Source organism: Castor canadensis, chromosome 11, assembly GCF_047511655.1.
Source record: "Castor canadensis chromosome 11, mCasCan1.hap1v2, whole genome shotgun sequence".
NCBI lineage: Eukaryota > Metazoa > Chordata > Mammalia > Rodentia > Castoridae > Castor > Castor canadensis.
Window position 1 is genome coordinate 61,255,074 of NC_133396.1, and position 13,106 is coordinate 61,268,179.

A 13,106-nucleotide genomic window follows, 5' to 3' on the forward strand; every position below is an offset into this window, starting at 1 on the left:
AAGAAAGGAACAGCAGAGAAACAGAAGAATGCTGATGACATCTTGAATTTTTGGATAAGACTGCAATTGATATTAGATCTACCTTCAGATACTTTGATTGCCTGAACCAGTAAGTTCCCTCTTTGTTTCAGTAGAGTTGTTTTTGTTGCTGTTTGTGTTTTTCAGTGCTGGGGATCAAACCCAGGGCCTCAGCTAGGCGCTGGAGGTGCATGCCTGTAATCCTAGTTTCTTAGGAGGCAGAGATCAGGAGGATAAAGGTTCAAAGCCAGCCAGGCACATAGTTTTAGAGACCCTATCTCAAAAAAAACCCTTCACAAAAAAAGGCTGGTGGAATGGCTCAAGGTATAGGCTCTGATTTCAAATGCCAATACTGCAACCAAAAAAAAAAGAGGGGGAGGTGTCCTTAGGCATGCTAGGCAAGTGCTCTACTACTGAGAAACACCCCCTGCCAAGAATTGCTTTTTGTAATACCTTATATAGTTCCTTAAAATGGACTCAAAGAGTCCAGGAGTGGTGGCTCACACTTGTAATTCCAGCTACTCAGGAGGTAAAGATCAGGAGGATAGTGGCTTGAGGCCAGCCCAGGCAAAAAAGTTATTAAGACCCCCATCTTAACCAATAAGCTAAGTGTGGTGGCACACACAAAGTCCAGGAGGCCCCAGACAAAAATAAGACCCTTTCCAAAAAATATAACTATAGCAAAAAGAACAAGGGGCATGGCTTAAGTGGTAGAGTGCCTGTGTGGAGCTCTGAGCTTAAACTCCAGTATTGCCTAAGTAAATAAATAAGGACTCAGGACATCATAGGTAATAAATGATTGATATCTTGACTAATGCTAATATCACTTTTAGAATTTACATGATATTTTTTCTCTTTAAAGTAATTGGAGGGGGAGAAACTTACATCTATCTGTTTTGTAACCAGATTTTTTAAAATTATTTAGACTTGTGGTAAGACTTCCCCGTTTGGGGGTTTTGATTTTACTTCACCTCTTGGTGAGTCAAGATGATTTCTCACAAAAGGAGAAGGAGGCACCATGGTATTTCCAATCCAAGAATTCTCAGAAATGCAGTTCTGTTGTCCTTCACAGGGTCATATGACTCTAAACATGATAAACTTGGACATGTACACAATAATTGAGTCATAGTGGTTTTTTGCTGTTGACATAACTATAGACAGTACTTCTTTGTCTTATGGAATTTAGTATTCCAGAGAAGTCTCTAACTAGACCAACTTTTGTTCCTTTCTAAATTGCTTTACTTTTTTTTTCTTTTATGGTGCTGGGAATCAAACCCAGGGCTTCATGAATATAGACAAATGCTCTACCACTGAGCTACATTCCCAGCCCTCTAAATAGCCTTCTAAATTCTGCCTAGATGCAGCCTTTAATTCAAATATTTTGTCAGGATGAATCCAGGATCAGTTGACTACTGACCTCTGTTACAGTATTAGTGTCAGACTAATGTTAGTCAGATTTTCTCATTGTTGTGACCAAATACCTGAGGGAAACAACTTAAAAGGAGGCAGCTCATGCTTTCAGAAGTATCAGTCCATCATGGTGGGGAGAGCAGTTCACACCATAGTGGCTAAGAAGCAGAGAAAAGGAGTCTACAGAAAGATGCTGGTCCAAGACATAGCCCAAGGACACACTCCCAGTGACCTGCTTCTTCCAATTAGCCCCATCTCCTACCTTTCTCACTGCCATAATCATCATCACCATCATATTATGAATCCATCAAGAGATTAATCCAGCCAGACACCTGTGGCTCACACCTATAATCCTAGCTACTCAGGAGGCAGAGATCAGGAAGATAAAGGTTCAAAGCCACCCAGGCAAATAGTTTGTGAGACCCTATCAAAAAAACCCATCACAAAAAGGATGGAGTGGCTCAGGGTATAGGCCCTGAGTTGAAATGCCAAAACCGAAAAAAAAGAGAGAGAGAGAAATTAATCCAGAACTAGTGGAGTGGCTCAAGTGGTAAGAGCGCCTGCCTAGCAAGCATGAGGTCCTCAGTTTAAACCCTAATGCTGAAAAAAAAAAAAAAAAAAAAAGATTAAGCCACAGCCCTCATGTTCCTGAAAACACCCTCACAGACAACCCCAGAGGTGTGCTTTACTAATTTCCTGGACATTTCTCAGTCTAATGAAGTTGACAATTAAGATAAACCATCACTTGCTGACTCAGGAGGATTTAAACTCAGTGAAGGTTTCTCCTACTGAAGATGGTATTTTTGTTTTCGTTCTTGTGGTACTGGGGTTGCAACCTAGAGCCTCATTCATGCTACGCAAGCACTCCACCCCTGCACCATCTCATCCCATCCCATCTCTTGGTGGTATCACTTCAGTCAGTTCTGTTCTTATCTTTGGGAGCAGCCAACTTCCTTACCCTAAATCTCTGCTGGTTTTTTCCCAGCACCTGTCATCCTTTCCACTGTTTTTGCTCCTGGTTCTTTGTTCTGAAGTCCTTTTCTTCTGACTTTGAGTGTCTTATCCAGTTTGTCCTCCCTTATTCATTTTTCCCAGTTTCAACTCTGTTCTTTAGTGCTGCTGATGAAAACTAACTTCTCTTTGTGTATGGTGAGTCTTCACACAATTCTTCCTTCTCTCCTCCGACTACATATCAGAGCCTTTTCATCTCAACTTTTCTTTCTTGCTCTTACCTCTAGAATTCTAGTGATGTCACCCAAAACCTTCCCAAAAATTTCTTCCAAATCCTATGGTGAGTATTTCTCCAGAGTTCTCTGTTTCCTCTAGTCTTTTGAATGATGTGCCCTCATCCTTGTTTTGAGGAATTTTTTTTCAGAATTCCTGTAAAGTTTTATTAACATTATTTCACCCATTTGTTATTTGTTTTCTGAGATAAGCTCTTGCTATGTAGCCCAGGCTGACCTCAAACCTGCTATCCTTCTGCTTCAGACTCCTGAGTTCTGGCCTACTGATCAACTTGTAAGCAAATATGTTGTCTGCTCTCAGCCCACTGTTTATTAGGACCAAAGGCTGACTTGCCTCCTCAGGTGTACAGTGGGAAGGCTCCGATTCAGGACCTGACAGTTGCTCTTGTAGTTCAACTTAGTTCTGGTGACCCAGCAGTGCCTCTCATCATTTTCACCTCCTCACAAGGACACATATTCTCCATCTTCCTCCTGCACTTTTTCTAAAGAGTAGAAATTCTCCTGCTGTGACTTCTGCTCACTTATGGTTTCAGTTGCCTCATGGTTTTCACTCACTCCATTCTTTCTTTCATACATCTCTTAGTTTTGGGCCACCCTACTCTGATGACTCTCTCAGGTTGTCTCACAGATAAAACCCACACAATGAAGATCCAGTTGCTTGATCTGTCATCATGTTGTCAGGGTACGTCTGCTGGGCAGAGGTCTCACCTAAAGCGACTTCATGGGGCTCAGCTACCTGTCTACCTTTGGGTTAGCTACTCATCTCTCAATAAGTCATCTGTGACCCGGATTACAGGGTCTGTGTTAAGCAGCTATGGCTGTGGGACAATAACAACAACAACAACAACAAACAGTCTTAGTGGCCTGTAAATATAAGCATTTATTTCAATCACACATGCGTGGGTTGGTTGGAGGTTGGCTGGTCTAGGCTAGGATCCAATCTGAGCCTTTTCCTGTATCTTAAACCATTTTACCAGTATGTTAGCTCAGGCATGTTCTTCTCTTGGCAATGATAGTGGCAAGTGGAACACATATACCTCTTAAGGTTTAGGCTCAGAACTCAGATCTTGTAGATTCTGCCCACATTCCAGCAGCCCATATGGTAGAGGAGAATTCTGCCTCTAGCAGGAAGAACTACAAAATGGCATAGCAAAGGTCATAGATACAGGGAAGGTTGAGAAATTGAAGAAAATACTTCCAATTTTACAAGATCACATGGTCCTATGGTTCTGGGCATATAATCCATTTCTATAGAATCCCTCAAAGATTGCTGCAGGGATGTCAGAGTCTGAAGTTTATCAAAGAGAGGCAGAGTGACAAATTAAAGGACACTGGTTACAACATTTAAAGTAACCACTACTCATATTTAAAATATACCTCTTAAAACACAGAAGAATATAAAAAAGTTTAAAGAAAAAGGACAGAAAGTATCAAAAGCAACATGGAAACACTTTAAAATCATTAAACAAGCTAACAGAAGCAAAATCAAGTATCAATTACCACAATAATTGTCTATGAGCAGAGGCAAACAGTTGGAGAAAGTTCACAGTTTTGTTTTTTGTTTTTGGCAGTACTGGGTTTGAACTCATGGCATCATGCTTGCTAGGCAGTGGTCTATCACTTGAGCCCCTCCACCAGCCCTTTTTTTGTGATGGATATTTTCAAGATAGGGTCTCTGGAACTATTTGCCCAGGCTGCTTCATACCTCGATCCTCCTGATCTTTGCCTCTAGAGTAGCTAGAATTATAGGCATGAGCTACTGCTGCCCAGCTCAAAGTATTTTCTTATTTCAGGTGTCCTTTTATTTGAGAGGTAAATTCCTCTAACCAAGTCCTCTTTCTTCTAAATAGCAGGGATCCCTCTCAGATCCTGGCATTCATTTTGAGTGGTGACTTCTCTCTATTTTCTATGCCTCTGTAGTGGTGTGAATAGGCCATTGGAGAAGCCACATAAGAGGCTCCTGTGACATCCTTGTTGCATGCCCCGTCAGATCCCTCAAATGAGGGTACTTCCTGCTACTTTCATCTCCTCCACAGCATTACCTCATCCTATTTGGGTGTGGGTTAATTTTGCAGGGGCTCAATCTAGGCCTCATTCCTACAACTGTGAATCCCTATAGTCTCCAGTCCAAGGGCCTAAGGAAGCAAGAGCTTAAAGAATGAATCACTGTATCAAAAATGATTCCTTGCCAGGCACTGGTGGCTCACACCTGTAATCCTAGCTACTCAGGAGGCTGGATCAGGAGGATGATGGTTCAAAACCAGCCTGGGAAAATAGTTTTCAAGACCTTATCTCGAAAAAAAATCACAAAATAGGACTGGTAGAGTGCCTGCCTAGCAAGCATGAGGCTCTGAGTTCAAACCCCAGTACCTCAAAAAAAAAAAAATTCCTTCATTGCAATTGACAGAAAGACAATAAGTTCACAGAATCAGAATATTCCACAGGATGACTGGGCTTCAGATATGCCTGGATCTTCAGTTTCAAATTGTGGCAACCTGACACTCTCTCCATTTCTCAGTTGCTCTTGTGTCTGAGTTGATTTCACAGTCCAAGAGGCAGGCCCTCCCTCATGACGACAACAGGCCACCAGAAATTGCAGCACCCCAACAAAAACAGAACTTCTTTGACCTCAGGCTGCTGACAACAACAATAAAAAAAAAGGCAGAAACTGATTCTCATGGGACTGCCTTCGCTCATACACCCATCATGGAATCACTGAGACCAGAGTACGGATGCTCCAATGAATCAGGCCTCAGCCTCAAACCCACTCCAAGGAACAGAGAGTGGTATCCACAGAAGGAGGAGTGAATAAACAAACAAACAAAAATTTTGGCAGTACTGGGGTTTGAACTCAGGGCCTCACACTTCCTAGCAGTCACTCTACCATTTGAGCCACTCTATCAGCCTGAATAAACAAATTTTGAGAAGAAGAAATGAAAAGACAACAAAAACCCATTATCATTTTTTTAATTTAATTTTTTTGAGACAAGGGTCTCTGTATGTTGCCCAGGATGGCCTCATATTCATTATCCTCCTGCCTTATCCTCCTAAGTGGCTGAGATCACAGGTATAAGCCACCATGTCTGGCTCCATTTTTTTTGTTGTCTTTTTAGTGTCTTTTTATGAGAAACTCTCCCTGTGGGACAGAAATGGTCAGGCCATCATACATCTGTTTCATGCTTCTTAGTTTACAAAATACTTCTCACCTTGTCCCACTGAGTTCTTACAACCACCCCACAAGGCAAGTGATATCACTACCCTTCATACACATGAGGCCATTGAGACTTCAAGACATGAAGGAGTTTGGATGAATCTTCCAACAGGGGAGGAACCAAGGGGGGTGCTGTAGAGAGGTGTGTGCAAAGAGGAAGAAGACACTGACCCCAGGCAACTTCCTTTGTGTGACAAACTGCTCTACCTCCTCCATCACCACATCTTCCCCTTTACCTCATGAGCTGTGTGGCCCCTCTACCTGCACCTCATCAGGGCTTCTTTCCCTTATCATTCTGATCCTGCCAGTTTCTGCCACACCTCTTCTCCGACCTTTGCTCCTCTCTCCAGCCTATTTTCCCCTGGATCTGGGAACCTCCAGCTCACTTTCACTCACTGCTGCCCTCCTCTATACTTTGCCATGTGCACGGGAAAGTGTGCCCGCTGCCTAGGACTCTCTCTCATCCCGCTCTCCCTGATCTGCATTGTGGCCAATGCCCTCCTGCTGGTGCCTGATGGGAAGACCACCTGGACAAAGAACCATCTCAGCTTGCAAGTCTGGCTCATGGCTGGCTTCATCGGTGGCGGCCTGATGGTGAGAAGGCTGAGGCATGCGCCAGGGATCTGGGCATCATTCTAAGGGATCTGAACAGGAAGGAGAGGGAGAGAGGGAGAAGGCCCAGTGCCTGGAAGGGGATGGCAGGGGCCTCCTGGGGACAAGGAACCTGCCCAATTCAGAATGCCCTATGAGCTAGGCATTCTGTAGAAGGTTCTGAAGGAGCGCCAGCATCCTTGCTGAACATCTGAGAGGAACGGGAGGCAGGGAGCCTCAAGATCTTTCCTTGGGTGGGAGTAAACTTTTCCTGCCCCTCCCAACCTCTGTTGAGCATATGTGGGAAACACCTCACCTCCAGGGTGGAAGCAGGAGGAACACCTGGTTGAGTGAGAGCTTATCAGGGCAGGGAAATAACAGGCATGGGGAAGTGGGGTACTGGAAATATCCAGAGCCAGGCCAGTCTACCTGTCACCTCAGCATTTCTTCCTCCCTCCTCCATGTCCCTTTACTCTCAGTGCACATTTCTGGATCCCTACTCTGTGCTGGATGCTAAGGATAATAAACTCAGAACCAAGGACAGTATGGCAGAGAAGTCAGACAGTATGCCCCAAGTCTTCCTGGAGACCAGGATCTGTTAGAAGAAGTGGGGGAAGGAGAGACACAGATTTCCCAAACTCCCTAAGCTCCATCCTCCAACTCCCTCCCCATTTAGGTGAACTTTTGGATGGTCAACCTAATGTCACATCTTCATGGAATAAGGACAGAAGTTCTACCCCGTACAGTTCCCCACTTCTCAGCACAGGTGACAGAACTGACAAAGTTCTGTGGGAGAGGTCTCCCCTCCATGCCTTTGGCTGGTTACACTCTATTAGCTAAATGGGGATTCTGCTCCTTTAACCAACAACAACCTCTTACCTTCTGATGTCTTTTCTCCTACTCCCCATGATCTGCCTGAATTCATACTTGAACTGACACTCAAATGACAACAAGAAGGTAGGAGCATTGCAAACAGGGTCTACTCATACGAGGATCAGGCAGACAGCCACAGCAGCTGAGGCTGAATGAGATGAGGTCTGAGGTGGGCAGAGGCCAGACCAGATATACCGTTGAAAGGCACAATGGTTAATTTGGATTTTACATAAGTACCACAGAAAACTACTGAATAACTGTCATACTTTTTGGACTTTTGTAGAAGAGCTTTGTCTCTCCTACGTAGCTGAGATTACAGATATGTGCCACTACACCTGGATCTCTACTTTTTTTTTTTTTAACATCTTAGAACTTTTTTGAGAGGCCGTGCTGGAGCTTGAACCCAGTGCTTTGTGTGTGCCAAGTACATGCTCCACCACTGAGCTACACCCTCTGCCTCAACTCAATGAATTTTTACAAAGCAAACGTGTCCATGTACCCAGCACCCAGATCAGGAAACATTATTTGGGTGCCTGTAATCCCCATTATTCAAGAGACTGAGGCATGAGGATTGCTTGAGCCCAGGATTGCAAGACCTACCTGGGCAGCATAGCAAGACCCTGTCTCAAGATAAATAAATGAATAAATAATAAAGAAGGAAGGAAGAAGGGAGGGAGGAGGGAAGGAAGGTAAGTTTCTTGACATTTGGATAATTCTTAGTTTGGGTTTATTGCAAACACTAGTATTATAAACATTCCTGTAGGTGTCTTTAGGACACCTGTTGGAATATACCTAGGAGTAAAAGTAGTTATTTATTGGTGGGACTGAGGTTTGAATTCACAACCTCATGATTGCTAGGCAAGCATCCTATCACTTGAGCCAGACCCCCAGCCCTTTTTGTGTTTAAGACAGTGTCTCCCTACATAACCCAGGCTGGCCTGGAACTCAACATCCTCAGCCTCCTAAGTGCTGGATTACAGGAGTGAACCACCACACTCAGCTTGGAACTGCTGATTCTTAAGGTGTGCAAATATTCAGTGCTAATATTGCCAAGTAGTTTTTTGACAGTGCTGGGGATTGAACCCAGGGCCTCATCTATGCTAGGCAAACGCTCTACCACTGAGCTACATCCCCAGCCCTGCTTTTGTGAAGTTTTGTATTAATTTCTTACCCACCAGCACAGTGTGAGCATTCTAGTTGGCTGCACACCCTACTGGAGTGAGGAAGATCTGTTGCATGGAATTCCAGGCTGTTGCATGGAATGTATAGTTAGCAGGTCAACAAGAGAGGTGGAAAGATGAGGCTGGTGTCACTAGAGGTGTCCAGGAGAGGGAATATTGGTTTGGCCTAAGCTAGTGGCCACAGTGACAGAGAAAAGTAAGGAGATTTGAGCTACAAACCCAATGTTTCCTCTTACATTTATGATGATCATTCTCTTTCCATTAATTAAGATAATTAAGAAGCAAAGAGCAAGACAGGGAAGCTAAGACCAAAAAGGAAACAAGTACTTAGATCAAAAAAAGTAAAAGTCTCAGCCAAGTGTGGTGGTTCACACCTGTAATTCCACACTCTAGAGATGTAGGGAGGATGATTGTAGTTCAAGGCCACCCTGAGCTACATAATGAGACCCTGTCTCAAAAACCAAACCCAAAAAATGGGAAAATTTCATACAAGTATATCATTCAAAGATGGTACAGCCAAAGCTGGGGATATAACTCAGTGACAGAGTACTTGCATGATACCCTGGGTTCAAAGCCCAGCTCTAGAAAAAAAATAATAATAATAAATTTAAAAAATTTAAGTTTCTGTGAGGTCATACATATGCCAGTTACCCTGATTTGATCATAATGCATTGATATGTCACATTAGAGCTGGTGGAGTGGCTCAAGTGATAGAATACCTAGTGTGAGGCCCTGAGTTTAAACCCCAGTACTGCCAAAAAAAAAGGCATACTAGGCACACTATACACAGTAAACATTTGTAATTATTATGTACTAATTAAAATCAAATGTATTTATCTTTGTGGTGCTGGGGATTGAACCTAGGACTTAGGCATGGTAGACAAGCACTCTACTACTGAGGTACGTCCCCCAAAATTAAAATATATTTTTTAAAAAATTGGTAAATCATCCAGGCACAGTGACATGCACTTGTAGTCCCAGTTGCTGGGGAGGTTAAAGCAGGAAAATTGAAAGTTCAAAGCCAACCTGGGCAACAGAGGCAACAGACAAACATTGTCTCAAAAATATATATATAGTAAATCCAAAAGACAATTCTACATGTCTTTGAATACTGGAATCTCCTCCTAAGTGACCTCACCAGAAAGGCCAAGCAAGGAAGTCAACACTAGCCTTGGATCGGCCATGAGACAGGAAAAGGGGTCAAAGAGCATCCTGTGAAAAATCAGTTCAGGCCAGGTGCCAGTGGCTCCTGCAATCCTAGCTACTCAGGAGGCAGAGATAAGAGGATCGCAGTTCGAAGCCAGCCCTGGGAAAATAGTTCGCAAGATCTTTTTTCGAAAAAGCCCAACACAAAACAGGGATGGTGCAGTGGCTCATGGGGTTAAAGCACCTGCCTAGCAAGTGTGAGGTCCTAAGTTCAAATCCCAGTACCACTAAAAAAACAAAGTCAGTGCAGTTCAGCAGGTATTTCTCTCAGGATGCTATGGAAGATATAATAGAACTAAACTCTTCCTCAGCCCTTCCCTGGAGAAAAACAAAATGCTGCCTCTTATGCTGTGCACCAGACGAGACTCATTTTTGTTTGATCAAGACAGCTGTGGAGGCTAGGCAGGATAGTGCACACTTATAATCCCAGAATTTGGGAGGCTGGGAGGAGAATCTCAAGTTTGAGGCCAGCCTGTTCTACATATTGAGACCTCATTAAAAAAAAAAAAAAAGACAGTGATGCAAGATAGCCAAAGAACCTGACCTGGTGCAATGAAGATAAGAGAGGGCAAGGGGTGCTGTGGTACATAAGGCTGGAGGCAGAGTGAGGAGCACTGAATGCCTTGCTAGGGTTCAGTCTTTTTTTCTTTTTATTTTTTTGGTAGTACTGGGGTTTGAACCCAGGGCCTAAAGCATGCTAGGCAAGCACTCTACCACTTAAGCTACCCTACACACACACACAACCCTTTTGTTGTTGTAGTTGGTGGCACTGGGTTTGAATTCAGGGCTTAGATATGGGGGTCACTTGGACTATTTGCTCAGAGTGGCCTCAAACCACGATCCTCCCAATCTCAGCCTCCCAAGTACCTAGGAATACAAGCGTAAACTACCAGCACCCAACTTTTTTTTTTTTTAAACAGAGTTTTGATACCTTTTTGGCCAGACTGGCAAGGGTCTCCTGTCTCTGACTCCCAAGTAGCTGGAATTACAGGCATGCATCACCACTCCTGAGTTAGGGTTCAGTCTTGATACGCTAATCTGTGAGTTGACCCTGAAGGACTTGTAGAGAAAAGACCAGTAGAAGATTAGATTTAATCTGGCATGTGGATTGGAGCATTGGGTGGCATGGGGCAAGAGCTGTGAAAATCTAGAAGAGAGGCAGGAACATCCTCCTCTTGGAAGGTGAGTAGAGGCTGAATGTGGGGAAGAAAGAGGGAAGAGAAAATTGAGAAGATTTTGGATCTAACTAGATGTAGGAAGATTAAAGTTTTCCAGGATGGGTAAAATAAATATTTTTCCACCGATGAAGGCAAGAAAGTCAAAAGGGAGATAAATTTGGGGAATACTGTGAGGTCAGTATGAGTGGGTTGAATCTGAGCTAAAACCAAGATACTGGAGAAAGCACATCCTTTACACAGGTTGGGATCTCCAAGTCATCTGCAGGTGACTATTGGCAGAGGGAACAGTTGGTTGCCTGGGAAGGGCTGGGTTTAGTGAGAGAGGCCACAGGGAGATAAAAAAATCAGATTAAGGGCCACATCTTGGGAAATCCTACTATCTACATCAGAGAGTATATACTTCCACACGCCACCATAATCCCAACTCCTGCACCCTTCAACACCACTATCCCTTCCAATGCTGAAGGCATTTATAGACATGGAGCATTTACTCTGAGCCAGTCTCCACTCAAAGTCTACCTGTTATCTCATTAAATCCTGAGAACAACCCTGTGCTGTATGTCTGGGAGTTCCTATTTAACACAGGACAAAACTAAGACCCAGAGAAACCAACCAATTCATCTAGTGTGAAGGAGTGCACAGTTGGCTAGACCTAGGCCTCCTGACTCTCATTCAGTTGGGCACCTACTATGTGCCAAGATTTGTTGGGAATATATAATATTGGACGCCCGCCTTCCAGGAAGCTACAATCTGGACAGAGATAAGATGGGCGAGTAAATGATGATAAATTAATTTTGAGTCCAACAATGCTCAAGGAGAGGTAAAGAAAAGATCCTTCTATGGTCCAAAGGGCTGAGGGCATCACAAGCAGCTTCCCAGATTAGGTGTACACTGATGTAAGTATGGCCTTGAAGAGCTGGAAGGATGCTTTATCACGACTCTTGTCCCGCAGGTGCTGTGTCCAGGAATTGCAGCTGTTCGGGCAGGGGGCAAGGGCTGTTGTGGTGCAGGCTGCTGCGGAAATCGTTGCAGGGTAAGATCCAAATTTAGAAATGATTCAGGCTGATGTGGTAGGCCACTTCTATAATCTCAGATCAGGAGGCTAGGGCAGGAGGATCTCGTGTTTGAGGCCAGCCTGGGCTACATAGCAAGACTTCCTCACAGAGCCACAGCATCCTCCACAAGCCCTTCTGCAGGGTCTTAGGCCCCGCCTCACTCTCTCCTCTCACCTGCAAATCTCAGCTCTCAACGAGTACGACCACAGAGGACTACAACCCCCATGAACCTCCGCGGCCGCGGCCCTTGGGTTTGCCTAACTCTAAACCCGGGTTTTGCCGGGAAATGTATTTTTAATTTGGCTCACGCGAAGCGCGGTAATCTGGGCGAGGGGGACGGTGCTAAGGGCGGTTGGCCCACGAGTGGGGACCCGATGGACTTGCTCACCTTCCACACTCGGTCCAGATGCTGCGCTCGGTCTTCTCCTCCGCCTTCGGGATGCTTGGTGCCATCTACTGTTTCTCGGTGTCGGTAACCGGGCTCCAAGTTGGACCCATTTGCTTAATAAATGACAAGTGGGACTACCACTTTCGAGAAACTTCGTAAGTCTTAGCCTGTATTCCTACCACCCCTTCTCTGCGTTCCCTGCCCTCCGCCTTTCCCACGTGGACCCAGAAACCTCGGCAGAGCCCAGCTTCAAGAGAGCTCCCTCCACGTGGCCCAAACGAGCCCTTTGCAAATCGCATTTGACGTATGCACGGGTGGAATGAGGGGAACTCGCGTGTGACCCACTTCTCTCACGTGACCCTGCTCGTCCACAGAGGCGCCTACTTGAGCAATGATACTCTCTGGGATGTGTGCGAGGAGCCCCCTCATGTGGTCCCCTGGAATGTGACGCTGTTCTCTTTGCTGGCTATCGCCTCGAGCCTGGAGATCGTGCTGTGTGGAGTACAGCTGGTGAACGCGAGCATTGGTGTCGTGTGTGGCGATTGCAGGAAAAAGGTGGGACAGATGTTGGGTGGAGTAGTGGAGGGAACCAGCCTGCTCCTGGCTGCGTCCTCACTCGCTCTCTTTTCTGCAGGGCACTTCTCACTGACACTCCACGACTGCCCGATTACACTTAATCACTCCTGGACTCCTGCCTGGCCCGCCCACCCCCTGCTCGCTGGAATAAACTGCCTTTTGTTGTTCTTGTTCA

General features: G+C 44.9%; 1 protein-coding gene across 2 annotated transcripts; it reads left to right on the top strand.

Moving 5' to 3' along the window:
* On the top strand, positions 1-13,106 carry Tm4sf5 (transmembrane 4 L six family member 5). Of its 2 annotated transcripts, XM_074047061.1 has the most exons (6): positions 1-109; positions 6,234-6,477; positions 11,865-11,945; positions 12,374-12,510; positions 12,730-12,910; positions 12,990-13,106. In XM_074047061.1, exons 2-6 carry the CDS (start codon positions 6,304-6,306, stop codon positions 13,002-13,004), a joined length of 588 nt encoding a protein of 195 aa, XP_073903162.1. In that variant the 5' UTR covers positions 1-109; positions 6,234-6,303; the 3' UTR covers positions 13,005-13,106. The 2 variants fall into 2 exon arrangements, with proteins under 2 accessions (XP_073903162.1, XP_073903161.1); XM_074047060.1 differs by lacking the exon at positions 1-109 and having other exon boundaries at positions 5,793-6,477.

What these genes read in the sequence shown, in the direction of transcription:
- Tm4sf5 (XM_074047061.1), top strand. Translation starts at nt 6,304, where the DNA reads ATGTGCACGGGAAAGTGTGCCCGCTGCCTAGGACTCTCTCTCATCCCG. An exon ending in TCATCGGTGGCGGCCTGATG is followed by an intron (nt 6,478 to 11,864) that starts GTGAGAAGGCTG and finishes CTTGTCCCGCAG; the next exon opens with GTGCTGTGTCCAGGAATTGC. An exon ending in GCTGCGGAAATCGTTGCAGG is followed by an intron (nt 11,946 to 12,373) that starts GTAAGATCCAAA and finishes CACTCGGTCCAG; the next exon opens with ATGCTGCGCTCGGTCTTCTC.